This window comes from Mirounga angustirostris, unplaced genomic scaffold, assembly GCF_029215605.1.
Source record: "Mirounga angustirostris isolate CCGP_5_RB_7025 unplaced genomic scaffold, mMirAng1.0.hap1 SCAF_15, whole genome shotgun sequence".
Classification (NCBI taxonomy): Eukaryota; Metazoa; Chordata; class Mammalia; order Carnivora; family Phocidae; genus Mirounga; species Mirounga angustirostris.
The window spans coordinates 59,894,741-59,914,008 of record NW_026991723.1 but is presented as its reverse complement, the minus strand read 5'-3'; the positions used below and the strand labels follow the sequence as shown (position 1 = coordinate 59,914,008).

Sequence of the window (19,268 nt, the reverse complement as noted above, 5' to 3'; positions counted from 1 at the left end):
TGGGAAGCCTTCCCTGGTTCTCCCCACCTGATCTCGAACACCCTTCCCTGAGCTCCCAGGGTGCAATGCTGCCCTACTGAGCACGCTCTTACCCCTCCATTTTATAACAGCTATGTCCCTTACCTGCCCCCCCCCACCAGTCTGGGAGTCCCCGAGGTACGACAAGCTCTGACGGTCTCTCCCAGGTAATAAAGAACCGGATCCATTCATTCCGGGCCTACGGCATTGCAGTGCGGGGCCGCGCCAAGGCCCTGGTGCAGGAGAACATCATCTTCCAGGGCAAGACCAGCAAGACCATTTTTCAGCAGATCTCCAACAACCGAGAATGTGTCCTGCAAAACAATAAGTTCCTGGTGTTCAAGAAAAAGTAAGTGTCTGCAGTCTGCCTACACCAATCTCCCAGAACCACAGTGAGGTCACCGGAGAAGCCAGGCCCAGTGACCGTGGCTGCCCTTGTTCCCCCCGGTGCCGCCAGCTCTCGGCCCTGGTCAGGTCATTCAGGCCAGTGCTGAGGCCCTGCGCCCGCCCCCCTGGGAGGGAACAGGCTTTAAGAGTCCAGGGTGTGTGACTGCAGATCTCAGCTCTGCCAGTCACTGGCTGTGGAACCTCGGGCAGGTTACTCACCACCTGGAGCCTTAATAAAACCCAGTTACCGAGGTCTGCATTGTAGCACCAATTTGGGATAAAACCAGGTCACGTGACCTAGCAGACTGGTATTCCCAAAGTGTTAACTGCTGGTGCTGCGGCTGTCACTTGCTCTTAATGCCTCTGCCTACCACAGTGGCTTCACACACTTCTGCCCCAAACCTTCCTGTCCTTCCCTGTCCCCCATTTCGGTGACCTCACCATCCCTCCACTCTGTTGTGGCAGCAAAACCTCTGCGACCAACTTCCCCCGAACATCACAGTTCAGTCAGTTACTAGGCCTTCTCGATTCTGACCCCTTCTCTTCCCAGCCGCCATCACCCCTGTTCACGTCTCAGCACCCCTCACCCCGACCTGTGGCCCCACTGCCAGGATGCTGGTGCACTGGTCTGTGGATGGACTCCGTTCTGCTTGCTTGGTGCTCTGCTCACTGGTTAGGAAGGTGATGATCATACTGTCATTGCTGTTGGCATTACTCACTCCTGCACCGCAAACAGCTCTGTCCTATGGCGGCAGCCTCCTACCTTGTGTCCCTGCCCCACCCCTGCAGGCTGTCCTAATGCATCCTGCCAGATTAATCTGAATCAGCTCTGGTCCTTCACGTCCATGGTCAGAAACCTCTGATGGAGCCCCTGTTTCTCTTTTCCCTTTTTAATTGAGAAAACCTCATATATGCATGTTTTGTATATTCATAACTTACAAAGCTTAAAAAAATAGAAATTACAATCTTTCCTACCTACATCTTGGCAATCATGTTGTGGACTCCCTGGGGTCTGCTTCCTCCTGCCCCCCTGGAGACCTCAGAATACAGGAATCGCAGACCCATCAGCCTGGCATTATCCACCGTGCACTGCTGGGTCCTAATTTTCCTTTCCAGGCTCACTCTCTGCTGCCAAATTCAAATGCTGGCAATTCTTTGAACATACCTCCAGGCTTCTCACTCACCTTACAGTAGCCAGCTTCTAACTATCCACACCTTTACAGTCCTACTCATTGTAACATAATCATCCTAAAAAGACACAGAAGACATTGTCACTGGCTTAAGCAATTTAGGATTTGGTGTTAAGAGGTGGTTCCTTGTAACTCAAATGACAGAAAACGCTGAACGAACCTTTCCCTGACCCTTCATAGTCTCCATAAGAACTCGAGGGACTGGAAACTCACCAGCTTCTGTCCCCTACAGATTTGCAGTTTCCAGAATGTCATATAAAAAAAGAAATTGTACAGTATGTAGTCTTCCCAGTCTGGCTTCTCTCACTTAGCCTAGTATACCTGAGATTTGCCCATGGTGTCACATGCCATTCATTCTTTTTGTTGCGGAGTAGTGTTCCCTTATATGGATGTACCACACTGTTTATCCGTTCATCAGCTGAAGGGGTAAGTAGTTTCTAGTTTGGGGTGGTTATGAATAAAGCTTCTATACACATGGATGTCATACACCTGGGAGGGGAGGGGATGAAAGAGAAGAAAAAGTCACTGATGTTCTCCAGATCCTTATAGAGATGGGGAAGTTGAGGCTTCTAGAGGGAACTGGTCCAAGGTTACATGCAGAATTGCAAGTGTAGCTGAACTAGAATACAGGACTTTTGTCCCTTATGTGTCCCACCTCCTTGAGCTTTCATGGACTTGGGAGGCAAAAACCTACACCTGGATCCAGTGATCCTGAACCAAAGGAAATTGTGCGGGGCATTCAGCAAAAGCTCCAGACTCTCAGTTCATGGACCGTCATTTTGCACCCCCAGATCTGATACGTGGCGCCTGGTGAACCCACCGGCACGGCCTCACCTTGAAAGCTGTCTCCGAGGCCCCTCTGCAGCCCACAGTGGGCAGAAGGTGACAGCCATGGCAACGAGGATCACAGCCCGCGTGGAGGGTGGTTACCACAGCAACCGCAGCGTCTTCTGCACCATTCTGTAAGGATGGGAGCCGCGGGGTGGGGTGGCTGGAGGGCTGTCCAGACTCCGGGAGCAGCAACCCCATACCCTGCACTCAGGCTCGTGGGTGTTCAGGTGAGCCAGGAGGTAAAGGCAATGTCAGGATGGAAGAAGCGGCATCTGAGGGGCTCTAGGCCCCTCTCGGTCCTCCTACTCACCGTACCCCAGAGAAAACAGGCTTCCACGCTTCCTGGGAACTGAGAAAAAAAAAAAAGATTGGTGGGCTTCCTGTCACTCAAGCTCTTATAGAGGTTATGGAGTTGGGGAAAATTGATACTAAAACTTCAGTCAGGTCTTTCTGTGTGAATGACAGGGAAGTGGTGTTTTACACACACCAAACCCGGACTCTAGTCAGAGAAGAGCAGACTGACTCCTGAGGGAGGAGGTGATTCTAGTGAGGTAGAAAGAGCCCCAGAATTTTCCCCTTTCTTGGGCCTCTCTCGATCCCTGCAGGGATGCGGCCACACCCTCCCGGCTGTCTACAGAGGCTGGAGGAGTTGAGTTTGGTTCCCTTCAACTTGAACGTGGACTGTGAGGGGAACAGAGAGCCTCTCTGGACAGGCTGCCTCAGGGATGACAAGGGACATGCTGAAAACACAGGCCTCCTTTGAGCAGCCTGGTGCCAGGTTGGGCAAGGCAAGGATGCACGAGACTCCACTCCGCCCTCAGGGAGTTCCCAAACTCAGGAGGATGCAGGCTCGGGGCCTGCCGCGCAAGGGTTCGGGTCCTGCGCACACCCCCACCAGCTGCCCCTCCTGGGCACCAGACTGGTGGAGATGGAGGTGCCCAGGTCCCCTTGTCTGTATCCGTGTTCTCTCATGGATAACTGCCTGCCTTTACTGACCCGACCACGGTTCCCCACTCTGTGCCTTGGCCCACGCTCTGACCTCCTCCTGGCATGCCCTTCTCGCCATCTGCACATGTCACGTCCCACCTAGTCTTTGAGGTTTAGCTGAGACACTGCCTTCTCCACAGAGCTCCCGTCCCTGCAGTGACCATGCTCTTCCCCCTCTGAGGCTCTGCTGCCCTTTCTCTGCCCCCTCTCAGGTACTGAGCACTTTCTGCCTTGCTTTGGAGTTTTCTAGGTCCATTCCTGTCCCACTCACCTGCCTGTGAGCTCCCGGACGGTAGGACCAGCTCTCCCAGTCTGTCCCCAGTTCCTAGTCCAGGGTTGGGATAGGGTCAGTAGCCTGAGTGAGGGGAGGAAGGCCTCCCAAAGGGCTTTACTGTACCGTACTGTGAATGTGTCAAGGTTCCAGAGCCAGGTGGGCACAGATCCCACCTGCTTGAGGACGGGGCTGAATGCAGGACTGGCTCAGCCGGAACACTCCCCCTCCCACTCGGCTTTTCATGCGGGGCCTTCACCAGCCTGTTGGGGGCGCTGTTGTGCACCTTACCAGTGGCTTCCCAGGCTGGTTCTGCCAGGCCCTAGGTGCTGCTCTCCTGGGCTGGGTGGAGGGGGTGGCTGGAGGGAGCCAGGAGCACTGGCTTCTCCCCAGGACTGTGGGCACATGAGCACTGGCCCCTCCCGTCCCCAGCACTGTCTTTTGCACTTCTCTGGTGGCCCCAGTGGGCGTCGCTGTACAAAATGCTGCCTTTGTTATTTTGTAGTGACTCTTCTGTGAACCAAATGCTCATGAAAATCTCTGCAACCAAAATAAAGTTCTATCTTTTAAAAGAAGCCCTCTTGGAGGACTTTCTTGGCCTGGGTACATGCTAGAGCTCCCGGGCGGCCGGGTGCAGGCGCCTGCTCGGCCTTCCCGAGGCTGAAGGAGACAGAGGCCCAGACTGGCGTGTCCATTCAGCTCGTTCCCATGCTTCTGGGTCCCAGGGTCTGGATGGCTGCGTGCAGCCGCCCCACCGCGGTGGGCTGTGTGGGGATGAGCAGTAACAGTACCTGGAGGAGAGGACTTCACAGTGTGCAGAACGTTCTGAGATCATGAACTCGTTTTTCCTGTATCTGCATGCCACCTGAGGAGAAAGGTAGTACTTAGTACTTTTCTTCAAATCCTCTTTTTAAATTAATTATTTTTAGAAGAGTTTTAGATTTACAGAACAAGTGAGCAGAGTCCCTGTGCTTCCCGGCTATACCAGTCTGCGTGTGGTGCATCTGTCAGAATCAACCGATATGAACTCATTATTACCTGAAGTTAAAGAACTGTTCCCCAATGTCCTTTTCCCTTCCAGAATCGTAGCCGAGACATTTAATTTTGCAGAACTAAAAAATGTTTACGTCACTATTAAATACAAAGTTAGTGTTTTCTAATACACATCTAAAACTATTAAAATGAAAATATAATACCACAAGCAAATAAACCTTTGTGGAAAGCAGACATTTGGGGAAAATATGTTACTGCAGTTTATCCTAACCAGCAAAACCTTGTGTATTTTGATACACTGACATGGTCTTATGTTCCGTCAGCAGTATGCCAAATACTGACTTGGTGGGGTCACTGCCCTGTTTTTTTACAGAAGGAATTGAGGCTCTGAATAGTGATGCTTGTTAAGGCCCAGCAGATGAAAGTTCACTGTTCAGAGCCTGTAGGCAGGAGAGGGGTGGATAAGGCTGTTAGCTAAAGCTTTGGCAGCAAAAAAAGGAACAGCAGAGACACACACGGTGCCCGTCTCCTGCCAAGTCACTTGGCGGTGGGACACCCATCCTTGCTCTTGGGGGGGGGGGGGGGGCGGAGCCTGCCCTGCAGCAGCCTGCATGAGTGGGCAGGGCTAGCCGTCCCACACAGCAGGCCAGACCTGCCCGCCTGCCTGAGAGAACCTGTTCTGATTTTTGTTTTTCCCCTCAAGGGAGCCAAAATCTATCTCTCTGGCTAAATCCTACCCATACTTCAGGATCTTCATTATCACTTCATAGAACATCTTTCCTGATTCCCTCAAATCTCAGTAGTCCCCTCCGTGTTACCCCATGATGGCACTGAACCCTTCATATTGCAAAAATCTGTTGATTTGTCTGATCCTCTACCCCATGCCCTGTGAAATCCGGCCCTATTGATCCTCTATGCCCAACCAGACCAAGATCACTAAGTGTTGGATGCATGGGTAGATGGATGAAGAAACAAACCCACCCCCACTCCTAGCATCCCTGCCTTCTGGAGCCCCTGAAGGACACATCTTTCCTGTGACAACCCTCCAGAGATTTGCAGACAGCAGCCGTTTGCCTGTGGGGGCCGTCCTGCTCCTGGCCTCCTCTCGTACGTTCCACTTTGCAGACCATCTCACCCCCCTGGTCATTGCTCGGGACCCACTCCAGTGGTTTGTGTCAGGGGGAGCCCAAAGGCACAGTGGAGGGGTCCTGTCCCGTATCTTAGGAAGGATCTCCCAGCTCTCTGGGTAGCAATTATACATCTTGGGTCCCTTGCTTTTCAAACTGCGGTAGCTAAGGGTTCCCCTCTACTGGGTTGTCACAAGGCGAAGGCTTAACCCTGGTACAGCGTGCAACAGGTCTCAGCGGCCCCCCCACCCAAACAGCTTAAACTGTGGCCTCCCTGGCCTTTCCTGCTGGCCAGTCAGGCCCCAAACATTGATGCCTACTGATGCAAGTGTACAAGCACAACAAAGACCAACACAGCTTCATCCGGGTCTCCAAATTCTGTTGAGGCCACTGCCCGGGTATCCTGAGGAGGTCCTGAGTACAGGGAATGGTGGATATGGATGGTGTGGCCAGACCAGACACAAGCCAGCATTGTGTCTTAGAACAGCATATGATCCTACCTGGTCCTCAGCAGCCTGGGGCCCATTCCTTCCAACAACACAAAGAAAGCCTCCTCTCTAAATGGCTCATGGTAGGCTCCCATGGGACCTGATGGGCTTGTTCCAGCCCTAAGCAGTTTCTCCCAACTTGAACATGCTCATTCCATTAGCTCTTTCTCCCTTGTCCAGAATTTTGCATGGTGCAGTTATGGCCATGGGGCTCCAGAACCAATCTACCATGATTAGCATCCTTTTTAAGTGAAGTCGACCCTAGCATGGCCCTCCTGGTGCAGTCTGAGCAACTCACAACACAGCTGTCAACATCTGCTTGGAACATAGTTCTTGCCTGAGCACAGCTAAAGATCCTGTCTAATTGTCAGGATGGTGTTTCACTCCTGGTTTTGGCCCATCGTTTATGTCATCTATTTGGGCTCCTTGGATAAAAGGCTGATTCTAGGGCTACAGCAGGGAAAGTACAAGATGGCTGGAACATCTTGGGACAGAAAGGAAGCACCCTTAAAATGACGGGGATACAGGAGCTAGTGAAGGAACTAAGATTGGCCAAATGTGGTACAATCTGAACATCAAAATAAATAATAGTACCAATGTTCATAGAATAAAATGAGAATCTGCAAGTCTATCCTATCACTAAATGAATGAAAACTATATTAACAGGAGAGAAAAGAGGGCTTCCTCTGCATAAGAAATGATAGGGTTAGAAAATCATTTTGCAGCCATCTTGGTAATTGATTCACCAAGAATCCTCAATGAGGCTAAAACTCAGGTGACTTCATGAGGGAGCGAACACAACCTAACCAAGTAGTAAAAGTTAACATCACAAGTATAGGACAAACATCACATGCCTCCACCGTGATGCTCTTGGAACACAGCATCATGTCTGATTTTCCTGAATCTAAACACAAGGAAACCCCAGACAAACCCAACTTGAGGGACACCCCACACGGTAACTGACCTTACTCTTCAAAACAACAAGGTCAAGAAAGCAAAGGCCAAGGAACTGTTTCGAGAGGTTAAACAAGAGAAGTGTGATGGGCAAGATCTGAAGACGAGCTGCGGGTTAGGCGCTTCTATGGTATCATTGTTCTGTTTCCTGCTATTGATGAAGGTGCCATGGTCATGGAAGAGAAAGTCCTTGTTCTTAAGACACACACACTGCAGTTCTGACAGGGAAAAGGGTAGGATGCTACTCTCAAATTTTCTCAAATGGCTCAAAAATAAATACATAAATGTATAAAGCAAATAATAAATGGGACAACATATCAATAGTGGGAAAATCTGGGTAAAAGATATACAGGTTTTTGTACCATTCTTGCAACTGTTTTCTAATTAGGACATTATGTAAAAATAAAAGTTTTTAAAAGGGGACACTTTGAAGAATTTTATCTAATTAGCTTTTTCCAGGTCGGGGTCCCCTGTAAGCGTATTAAATATAATTTCTCTGACCTCATCACTGCTAACAGCGTCCAGTGGGTCCGGGCCACAGGCGGAGACTTCCCTCCAGGGAACAGACTCATTCTGCTAATCAACACCCAGAAGTTGAGATGATCCCACAAACTCAAAATCTTACTAAAGGTACAAGCATGTAGCCCACAGTCTCCCTTTCTTCAAAAAGGACATCAGGAGACATTACAGCAAAAAATGTTGTGGGATCAAGGTATCTTCTGTGAATGTATTAGTAAATAAGTGGTTTTTTTAGAGCTCGGAAAAAAAGCTAGTACGATTCCATTGTTCCACAAGTGTTGACTGCCTGACATCCCGGCTGTGGAAAGAAGGTGCAGTTCACGGACTAGGACTCATTCAACAGACACCAACTGCTTATATGGAAAGCACGGGGCTAGGTTCCCTCTTGTAAGACTTATTCAAGTGGATCCACAAACCTCTTGATGTACAGAAACGTGCTTTTCAGTCGTCCCCTGAGAACGCACCCCCTGCATTTGGCAAGGTACACCTGTGGTCGGCCCACACTAGGATTTATTTGCTGTCCTGGACGTTTGCCCGTCAGTCCCGCACCTCCGTGTGAGGGTCTGAAGACAGGCCGCCTCCCCACCAGCACAGAGGGGGTTCAGAGTCCTGCGCACATGCTGTGATGCGAACATCCCTGGAACTGAAGTCTCACAGTGTCACACCCATCAGAATCTAAAAGTGTTCGTGGAAACACATTCTACCCTATGAGCCCACCAGGAGCTCTCTTCCCAGAGGCAGATCAGGATACTCTCTTTTCAGATGCAGACTCACATACTGGATTTTCACAGCAGCTTAAAGGAAAACGAGGTATTTCGAGGTCCTGCTCACACCTCTGCTGGAGGCGGACAAAGGAGGTATTGATGCCACTACCCAGGATCGGACACAAACGGGACACACCAGAGCACAGCCCGAAAACACGCGCGGCAGGCAGGCCCACGGCCCAGAGCACGAAGACATACGAGGACGACCTGTCCCAAATGAGTCCTCCCAAGCCTCATTTCCACCATGTCTTCCTTTACGGTGGGCCCAGCTGCTGAGTGGACTTCCCCCCGTCGCATTTTCAGAGAGAACTGAATTTTACCTTCCCTCCTGCCCTGGTCCCGCCTCCCCAGTGCTGAGGACCACAGACCTCAGCCACTCCCACTGCCTCAAAAGCACCCTGAGATCTAACTCTGAGCGCTGGCCCCACACCTGTCTCTCCAGGTCTTGTTCCTGCTCCACACAGCGCCCCTCCAGACACTGACTTCCCTGTCGCCCCGTGGCAGGTAAGGTTGGGTGACGGTCAGCATCCACTCCCATCTCCTAGGGGGGCCTTCCTGCAACTAGAGGCTGGAGAACTGATACTGATTTCCAGCCTCCCTTGCTGCTAGGGTTCTAGGTGCAAATCAGGTTCCTACATGTGTACAGTTGAGCCTCGAACAACCTGAGTTTGAGCTGCACGGGTCCACTCATACATGGTTTTTTCAATAAATATAGTGCAGTATTGTACTTTAATATGATTTTCTTTTTTTTTTTTTTTTAAGATTTTATTTATTTGACAGAGAGAGACACAGCGAGAGAGGGAACACAAGCAGGGGGAGTGGGAGAGGGAGAAGCAGGCTTCCCGCTGAGCAGGGAGCCCGATGCAGGGCTCGATCCCAGGACCCTGGGGTCATGACCTGAGCCGAAGGCAGATGCTTAATGACTGAGCCACCCAGGCGCCCAATATGATTTTCTTGATAACATTTTTTCTCTAGCTTTATTTTAAGAATACACTATATAATACATAGAACATACAAGATATGTGTTCATCAGCTGTTTGGGCTTCGAGTCAACAGTAGGCTATGAGAAGTTTGGGAGGTGTCGGATTCTTGACTACACGGGGGGTGGGCACCCCTAACTCCCTCGTTGTTCAAGGGTCAGGTGTACGGTCACGTGCAAAGATGAGCCTCAAACACTTATGCTAAGTGGAAGAAGCCCCACACAGAGGGCAACATGATGTGTGATTCCATTTACATGAAATATCCAGGTAAGTCCACAGAGACAGAACACAGATGACTGGCTGCCAGGGACTCAGGGGAGGACTGAACAGGGTGTTTCTGTTTAATGGGTACATGGTTTCCTTTTGGGGAGCTGAAAAAGTTCAGGAACTAGATTGTGGTGATGGTGGCACAACATTGTGGACGTACTTCATGCCACTGAATGGTGCATTTTTAATGGTTTTTTGAAGGTAAAGTTTGTGTGTATATATTTTACCAAAAGAATATGTGAGCAACCCATGCCAAACACAGCCAAGACAGCCAAAAGATCCACCCTGAGAGGGGCCATGGACTTGACCACTGGGACTCTGGTGATAACAAGTCCCCTGCTGTCCCCTGCTGCCCACAGCCACAGAGGATTCAGGGTGGCCTTGAAGCAGGGAGGGCCTTTCCAGCTTGGACACCACCAGATCCCACGGTCCTTAGCGTGCCCTTGACATTCAGTATGAAGTTCCTTCTCTCCCTATAGACTTGGTTTTTGCAAATGCCCTCCTCTGGTTAAGAAAAATTCTCTTGACAACCACCTGGACGTAACTCACAAAAAGGTGGAACCTAAACTCAAAGCCCAGACTTGTCTTTTACTATCCACTTAGTCATCAAGTGTGAGGACACGCCAACTAACTTTCAGGGGTTTCTGGGCATATTTGCTAGCACAGGCCCCCAAGACGAAACCCACAGCAAGTGCCGTGCCTGGGAAATGCAGACCGAGGGCTCCTGCAGCTGCCCCAAGGAAGGCGGGATCCCAAATCCATCAGCCGACACACAGTAACCACAGTGCAGCCCAGAAACACAATGGCTTCCGGAGCTGGGCCCCACCTGCTCCACAGAGCTCCAGCCTCTGTGACCTGGGACATGAGGCTCTGTCCTGGCCAGACAGGTCTCAAGTCCTCTCTGAAAGTCCTCATCCTCCCATAGAGCTGGCACTGGCGGTGGACTGGGGGCCCCAGTCTCTGCAGGGTTCAAGTCTAGTCCCTGGGTCTTCAGACTCCAGTCTGAAGGGTCTTCACCATCTCCAGTCAAGGGATGGGGTCCCAAATCAATGCCTTTCCTTCGACTCATCCAGCACCTCTTGCGGCTGAGCCTCGTGCTGGCCGTGGTCAAGGAGACAGGTTCATCAGACAGTCCCCAGGGTGACAGAGCCCAGGGGACCCCTAGATAAATAACTCCTGGCCAGGACAAGGCAGGGTGTGGAGCCCATGAGACAGGGACATCTAAAATGCTCTGGGGCGCCCACGAGCTGGCTCCTGCCAGCCAGCGGGACGGCGTGTGTCCTGCACGTCACCACCTGGGGCTTGGGAATGGCTGACGGCTGTCAAACATCCAAGAGCGTCAGGTGCCACCTGCCAATCGGGACCCCGTGTGAGGGTTCAAACCAACAGGCCACTCTGGCTGGCGTCATTAAGCCCTGATTAAGCATTCTGCCCAGAATCCTCTTCTCCCTCCTGTACAATTACCCACTTTCGAGCAAACCACGCAGGGAGTCGCATCAGCTGCTGGGGGAGGGCAGCTGTTGGCAGCGGGGCTGATGACGGTCAGTGAATGCCACCTGGGCTCAGAGGTAGGTCACTGCAACCACGGGGCCCAAAGCCAGAGATGCAGCCCTAAGGAAGCCTTCTGCCTTCGGTCCCTGACCTCACAGGGAAGTGCCCGGTTGGGGAAACCCCTCTCAAAGGACAAAAACTGCCCTGGCTGGAATTCTACCTAAGAAAGGAGGAAAAGTCTCGGCCACAGGCACTCGGTGAGGCACCATCTCGAAGGACGAGAAACTAGACAACTGACTACAGAGAATGGGCGAGTTACATCTCATCCTCTGAGGTGAATCCTCAAAAAAAGCCAAGAAACTGTAGAACATTCCAGGAACGGCAGTTGATTTAATGTAAGGTGTAAACCATAGGCGATAAAGCCGTATCTAGACTCTGGGCACAAGACTAAAGTGACGCTGGGCAGAGACAGGCAGGAGACGCAAAACAACTTTGATCTGCTGGATGCTGGGTATGGGCAGTAAACCGGACTCGTCTTCTAAAAAGATCCGATTACTGTTACTGCACAATGACAACCGTCTTAGGATCAGAGCGATTGTCGCTGAGAATCAAAGCCCCGAGGACTGAACACAGGCCCCCAGGGGAAGGGCCCCGGGGGAGCCCGCGCCCACCAGCAGCCCTGCCCCTTCCCCCTCCACTCCCGCCTGCAGACCTGGAAGGGGTGGAAGGTCTGCACCGGACTCCACGCTCCGTCTGGCAGAGCGCTCAGGGGTCTGGCCGGTTCTCCTGGGACAGCCACGAACCAGCCCACCTCGGGGCGCACCTGCCACACCGACATCAGGAGCACCATGAACACCCCACTCCCCGCGCCCGGAACTGGGGCGTTGTTGGTCTGAGAGCCTGTGTACCCGCCTCGGAACCCAACCACTCTCCAGCCCCTGCTGCTGGGACCCCCACACATCTCCCGCGTTTCCACCTCTTCCGCCTCCGCTGCCATCACACACGTCCAGGCTCTTACGTGGGTCACGCAGCACCCGCCCTCCCTGCTTCAGTCTTTGTCTCCTGCCAAGCCATCTCCACACCACAATCTCTTTTTCTTTTTTGTAAGATTTTCTTCTTTATTTGAGAGAGAGCGAGCACACGAACGGGGGGAGTGGCGGTGGGGGGGGGGAGAGAGAGAGAGAGAGAGAATCCTCAGGCAGACTCCTCACTGAGCGGGGAGCCAGATATGGGGCTCGATCCCAGGACCCTCAGCTCCCGACCTGAGCCGAAACCAAGAGCCGGCTGCTTAACCAACTGAGCCACCCAGGTGCCCCACAGCAGTTTTTCTAGGCTGCAAATCTGACCCTGCATCAAACCCTATGATGTCACCCCATAACTTTTAGGAGAATTGATTAGGGTCCGCAGTGCAAACTCTGGAGCCAGTCCTCCTGGGTTCATATCACCACTCTGTCACTTACTAGATCTAGGACTATCAGGTTCCTTAACCCCTTGCTGCCTCAGTTTCCCCAGTGGAAAAATGTGGACAACAACAGTACCTGCCTCACAAGCTTGTTGTGAGGACTGCGTTAACGCATGGAAACTACTTAGAACAGTGCTTGTTGAGAAGGATTCTGTAAATGGTAACTATTATTTTCTTTTTTCTTTTAATGATTTTTTTTTTTAAGATTTGACTTATTTATTTGACAGAGAGACACAGCGAGAGAGGGAACACAAGCCGGGAGAGTGGGAGAGGAAGAGGCAGGCTTCCCGCTGAGCAGGGAGCCCGATGCAGGGCTCGATCCCAGGACCCTGGGATCATGACCTGAGCCGAAGGCAGACGCCTAACAACTGAGACACCCAGGCGTCCAGGTAGCTATTTTCACAGATGTGTGCTTCTTATTGACCTTCAAGGCCCTCCCCCCCACCCACCCCCGTTCAGGCCCCACTCAGCTCTCCAGCCTCTTTGCTGTCCTCCATCCACCTGCGCTCCACCTCCCAGGGAGTTCCAGCCCCACGGACCTTCTTCCCTTTTGCTCATGCCAGTCATTGCCAGTACGCTCTTCCCTCTGTGGCTTGTCCACTTGTCCATAGTTTCCCTCTCTCAAAACTATATTCGACTATTTGTGTATATCCCCTGCTGGAGCAGAAGATTCTTGCGAGCAGGGCCTGGGGGGTCTGAGCCACCATGATTCTTCAGTATTTAATAAATACTGGAGGGATGACTGAAACGAACGGTGCTAGCCAGCCAAAGCCCAGGCCCCAGAAATACAGCCCTTCTGAAAATAATCAACAGCAACAGAGTCTTCTCTATATGACAAATACTAGAAGTCCTGGCACATCTGTAACTTCAGGACATCCCAGTTTGCTACAACTGTTCCCAGGGGAGCCACCACTGCAAGAAGGCAGATCCTTGTGAAATGAGCGAGGTTCAGGTGCCTTAACAAAGTCAGTCCAGTGAGAGGGAGAATGGCTTTGGAGGCAGAGGAGGAAGAAGCAAGAAGGAGCTACATTTCAGGTGCTTGCTGTTCAGATTTTATGTGAGCTGACATTACCAGGTCATTACTGGGTAAAATGAATACACATTCCTTTTGTTTAAAAGAAAATGTTAGAAAAGAAAAGGAAGGCAGAAGTTCTGGAAGTTTCCTATGAAGCCCTTCTGTTAAGCAATTTCTATTTTCTTGCAGTTTCCTCATTACAAAATTAGAACTGTGTTTCCCTGGAAAAGCTTATTTCAAAATCCAATGACCACCGTAAGAAAAGCAATTACCTCCTAATTAAACATTAAGATGATGGTTCAATGTATCAACATACTGCTGCAAAACAGTTACAAAATAAAAACAGATCCTCCCCATTTCCCCTTGGCCCACTTCAGCCTACCTCATACTCTGATGGCAGATTAGTTTTACTAAAAGCACAGCTCTGCTCATGCCTTGCCCTCATTCAAAACCCTTCAATGGCTCCCCATTGCCTTTCAGGATAAAGAACAAACTCCTAAGTGGGTGTTTGAAGATCCTTCTCCTTTTGGCACTGACCTACTTGAATAGCCTCATTTCCTTCTAATCACCTTCAAATAACCCCTGGTCCCAACAAAATGCACTGAGAGCCACTGCCATGCCTTTATCTTCTTCCCACCTCTGCCCAGAGTGTTCTTTACCCACCCCCAAACTCCTCATGTCAAACCTCTGCCTCCTTGTGAGACTCACTCCAACGCTACCTCCTCCACGAAGTCTTCCATGATGTCCTCTTCCACAACACCTGCCCACCATCTCCAGGCTTCCACAACCTTTTACTAGAGATGATTCTCATTATTTATCCCCAGCTGGCTTGCCTTACAGTTATTTTTTTTTTAAGATTTTATTTATTTATTTGACAGAGAAACTGAGAGAGAGAGCACAAGCCGGGGAGTGGGAGAGGGAGAAGCAGGCTTCCTGCTGAGCAGGGAGCCCGATGTGGGGCTCGATCCCGGGACCCTGAAATCATGACCTGAGCTGAAGGCAGACGCTTAACAACTAAGCCACCCAGGCGCCCCAAAGTTATTTCTGAACATATTCTCTACCTCCTAATAAACTATAAACCCAAATACATTTTCCCCTCACACTGAACATATGTCATGCAAACACAAGGTACTAAAAATTCTGAATGACTAAAGCAACAAATGGCAGAAACAGCACAATATGGTCAGCAGCAGCCGAATTTATCACGGCGCTTAGAGAGGGAGCAAGTCTGGAAACGTACGAACTCTAGCCAGAGGCTGGGACATTTGGTCTACAAACCCGTTTCTCCTGAAATCCCCTATTTGCTATCATTATCTACCCATATCTTCCACTCCTGCGGGATGTGTGTGTGTGTGTGCACATGGGTTGTGCAGAAGGAAGGAAGCAGAGTGAAGGAGGGGGATGATCACCAAAAACTGGCGTCGGCGGCAACAGGGAAGCTCCTTCAGTGAAGACAGCTCAAAATCCACAAGAGCCAAGCAGGTCACTGCACTAACATCAAACACAGGGAGGGTGTGATTGAAGTCCTGCCAGGCGGTGGTTCTGACTTTACCGAGGAGCTGCGGAGCTTGGTACAACACAGGGGGGGCCTGTGCCCAGAGTTCATGTGTCTGTAGGTTGGGGTGGGGCTCAGATTTTGCATTTCTAACAAGCTCCAGGTAACGCTGATAGGGACCACACTTTAAGGATCCTCCTTGTAGACGGGCAATGAATCAAGGGGTTCAAGGTAGGAGGATCAGCTGTGGTCTACAACGCAGGCATTCCTTTTTCTTTTTTTTTTAAGATTTTATTTATTTGAGAGAGACCGCATGACCGGGGGCGGGGCTGGATCCCAGGACCCTGAGATCATGACCTGAACCAAAGGCAGATGCTTAACCAACTGAGCCACCCAGGTGCCCCTCGACACAGGCATTTCTAAAGCTAGAAAATTCATTCTTAATCAGATTAAAGCACATGGAAAAACAAAATCATACCGCGACTTTTCCTTCTCCCTTGTAATTCAGACACTAAATCCTATAGGGTAGACTGGAGAGTTACTGACACAGGAGTCAGGAGACCTGGGTTTGAGTCCTGATTCTGTCACTGGTTCGCTGGGTAACCAAAGAGCCCTCGCTGCCCTCTAAGGACATCACTGCCCCATCAGAGCCACAGAGATGCTCAGCCTGAACAATCTCCAGGGTCGGGTTTTACATCCTATGATCTCACAAATTTGAAAGCCTGTTGGCAATTTAGTTCCAAAACTAAATATTATCCCACCTCTGTAGAAAATGCTTGAAGATACTGCAGTTGGGAAACTGAAAACATGAGAAAAAATTAAGTTAAATTGGGGAAGAACCCATAATAAATAATTGCAATTATGAAGACTGAAAGAGCCTTCACTTAAAGAGGTTTCACAAGAATAAGTGCTCGAGAATATTCCATGGAAATAGATTTTTAAATATACAGGAAAAGACAATTAGGAATATTACTTGGCCAGAAAAAAAGAAATCTTGTCACTTGCAATGATGTGGATGGAGCTACAGAGTATAATGCTAAGTGAAATAAATCAGTCAGAGAAAGACAAATACCATATAATTCTACTCACATTTAAGAATTTAAGAAATTAAATAAACAAATGAGCAAAGGAAAAAAGAAACCAAGAAACAGACTCTTAATTAGACAACAAAACGATGGTTACCAGAGGGTGGGGGGATGGGGGAACAGGTGACGGGGATTAAGGAGAGCACTTCTCGTGATGAGCACAGGGCGCTGCAGAGAAGTGCTGAATCACTATATTGTACACCTGAAACTAATACAACACTGTACGCTAACTAACTGGAATCGCAAACTTCATTTAAAAAATGCTGCAATTTTAAAAACCCAGCTCCCTTTCTGCGAACCATCTAGAGAAAGCAGGACATGTTCCAGAATGAGAACACAACTCACCAGTGGCGCCGAGCTGAGGGGAGTCGTCCAAGGAGAGCAATCGGCCCCTCTTCCCCACACGGGCACCTCCCCTCCTCCCCACAGTGCTCCTGGGCCCCCCAGCTCCCAGCTCTTTTTAAAGGGAAAAGGCCACCTTCCCAAGACGGTGGCCACAAGAAGGGGAGTATCAAATGACCTTCCCATAGCTCGTCCACGAGCCCAAGTAAAGCGCATCGTGGGACCATGAGGGCCAAGCGGGACGGTCCCCCAGGGGCCCGGCGCCCGCTCTCGGGCGGATCCTGGGCAGCCTCAGCCATGCCCCCGACCCAGGGGTCCGGCCTCTCCCCCTTCGGCAGCACAGGCCCAGAAGCCCTCCAGATGCCACTGTCCTCGCCCCACCTCAGCCCCCGGAACCAGCCCAGGGAGGAGACCCTGACTGCAGCCCGGCTACTGCCGGGCCGCGGGCAACAGAGAACGTGCCGGCTGGCCTGCTGGGGGTGCCCAGCTGCCTCGGGTTAAAGCGAGCGGCTCGGCATTAAGTGGATAAGCCTCCCGGCCTCCTGGGGAGGTAGGTCACCCTCAAACACATTATCCCCCCTCAACAGATGGGGGGACGATGCCACAGGAAGATTAAATGACCTGCCTGGCCTCACACAACCTGCCGGAGGATGGGGGACGGGATGGAACAGGGTGTGGGTGCTGAGACGACAGGACAGGCATGTAGGCAGCCAGGGGGCAGGCCCAGCGGGGTTCTATCGGTGCCCCCGGTCCTCTGCACCCCGCCCCCCCAGGGCTCTGCACAAACTGGTGAACGCTGGCCTGGAATGATGCTAGTTTCACTCCTTTATCCGATGAATACTTGCATATCTAACGGGGGCAAGTCACTGAGAGACACACATAGATGAACCGGACCATCCCTGCGGTCACGAAATGTCAGTGAGCAGTGCACATAAATCACTAAAACACCAAGTAGTGGGGCACCTGGGTGGCTCAGTCATTAAGCGTCTGCCTTCAGCTCAGGTCATGATTTCAGGGTCCTGGGATCGAGCCTATCAGGTTACCTGCTCAGCGGGGAGTCTGCTTTTCCCTCTCCAACTCCCCCTGCTTGTGTTCCCTCTCTCACAGTCTCTGATATTAATTAATAATAAATAACCAAATAAGGGCCCCAGCATAGGGGCTGGGAATGTTTGGTGATGGGAGCTCACGTCCAGCTGTGGCTACAGTAGGGGGTTATCAGGGCAGGCTTTGTGGGGCAGTGGACCAGGCCAGGAAGGAGAGCGACACTTGCAGGGCTGGGGGGGGGGGGGGGGGAGGACACAGAAAGTGCACAGAAGGGGAGATGGCAGGAGGCTAACTTAAAGACCCGGAAGAAGCACACAGGGACCAAGGCTATGTGAAATAGGTTTGAGGGACTTAGGGTAGGACGGGCAGGTAGAAGCCCCATCACCAAAGGCCTAAAGCATAGGACTAAGGAGATAAACTTCGCCTCTAGACACAGTGCTCAGCACGGCACCTTGCTCACAGAGACCCTCATTAATGCCGTGGAGCAAAATGCAGGAAGGCAAGTTCATGTGTGTGAAATGTACGACAATCGTAGAAGAATATGCCACAAAAAAGGCCTCGACTTTTTATCAGTTGGTATCTGGTCAGAACCACTCCTGAGTTTAGCTCCACTATCGGAAGCATTTGCTACCTTCTGCCCCAAGTGGAGACCATAATACTTGCCATCGCTTCTCACCCAAGAACACCGTGAAAATTAGTGATGAGGTAATGTCTGAAATGCTCCGAGCTCTTTGGAGATGTGTGGCAAAAGGCATCACTATTATTAATATTTAAAGAGATTCTACCCAGCTCTGATCTCTTTTTCTGCAGACTAATGTTACGTCCACAGGATAAGGTGATGCCAGATCGGCCTCTACATAAACCTCTCCGACAGACAGCGCCCAGCGCCGGGGCCTCACCCTGAGCCCCTTACCTGGGGCTGATGGAGCCTCAATCCCAACGATGCCGGGCTGGTTTCTGACTGGTTCTCCGGGGTTGTCAGAGCACGGGGGTGAAGTGAACCAGGCAGAAGAGCAAGATAGATTTCAGAAGGTGGTCTTCCTTGGGACCCCATTTTTTAAGCACTCGAGAGAGTCCAGTGGAGACTTCAAGGGGAGTCATTTTAGCAAAACCCACATCGTATGCCAGTTAACAGTTCTAGGTCTAATGCAGTGCCCCAGAAAGGAAGAAATAAGAATACCTCCATGGGCTCAATTACAAATGGAGTAGAAAGAATAATTTCAAAAGTTCAAGGGGAAAAAAAATCAATTTCCTTCCCCCAAAGCTTTCACATCTATAAATACACTCATGCAAATGGACCCAAGACCACTATTCCTTATGAAAACACTACCTGTCTGGCATTTGCAAGATAAACCATAGTCGAGTCACCATCTTGCTTTCAACCTCTGAAGCTCAAACAGTGCTCTCCAGTAGCTTCTCTCTTCTTAAATAATACCCATTTACCCCTGCGGATTATAGAAGTAATACATGTGCCTGGCAGAAAATTATGAAATTACAGTTGACTCTTGAACAACATGGGTTTGAACTGTGTGGGCCCACTGAACATGTGAATTTTTTT

The 19,268-nt window shown here is 50.7% G+C and overlaps 2 protein-coding genes and 1 long non-coding RNA gene across 5 annotated transcripts in view; 2 read left to right on the top strand and 1 right to left on the bottom strand.

Moving 5' to 3' along the window:
• Positions 1 to 4,259, top strand: part of FBXO10 (F-box protein 10) — a 52,594-nt gene extending 48,335 nt beyond the window's left edge. Inside the window, exons 11-12 of the mRNA XM_064579184.1 lie at positions 186 to 367; positions 2,387 to 4,259. Of these exons, the coding sequence (XP_064435254.1) occupies positions 186 to 367; positions 2,387 to 2,561 (357 nt within the window). The 3' untranslated portion in view covers positions 2,562 to 4,259. The remainder of the gene's footprint in view (positions 1 to 185; positions 368 to 2,386) is intronic.
• Positions 1 to 19,268, bottom strand: part of POLR1E (RNA polymerase I subunit E) — a 39,303-nt gene that overhangs the window by 2,311 nt on the left and 17,724 nt on the right. The window contains exons 12-16 of one of the 3 annotated variants that reach the window (XR_010407617.1): positions 4,476 to 4,549; positions 3,685 to 4,224; positions 2,430 to 2,775; positions 1,917 to 2,084; positions 124 to 332 (exon numbers count right to left, since the gene is read on the bottom strand). The gene's annotated coding sequence lies outside the window, so the exon portion shown is untranslated. Of the gene's footprint in view, positions 1 to 123; positions 333 to 1,916; positions 2,085 to 2,429; positions 4,225 to 4,475; positions 4,550 to 19,268 lie in introns of all 3 variants that reach the window. The other 2 variants (XR_010407615.1, XR_010407616.1) reach the window with 2 other exon arrangements.
• LOC135362673 (uncharacterized) lies at positions 8,333 to 18,651 on the top strand. Its single transcript, XR_010407622.1, has 3 exons — positions 8,333 to 9,033; positions 12,957 to 13,118; positions 18,521 to 18,651. It is a non-coding gene; the product is annotated as an uncharacterized LOC135362673 (long non-coding RNA).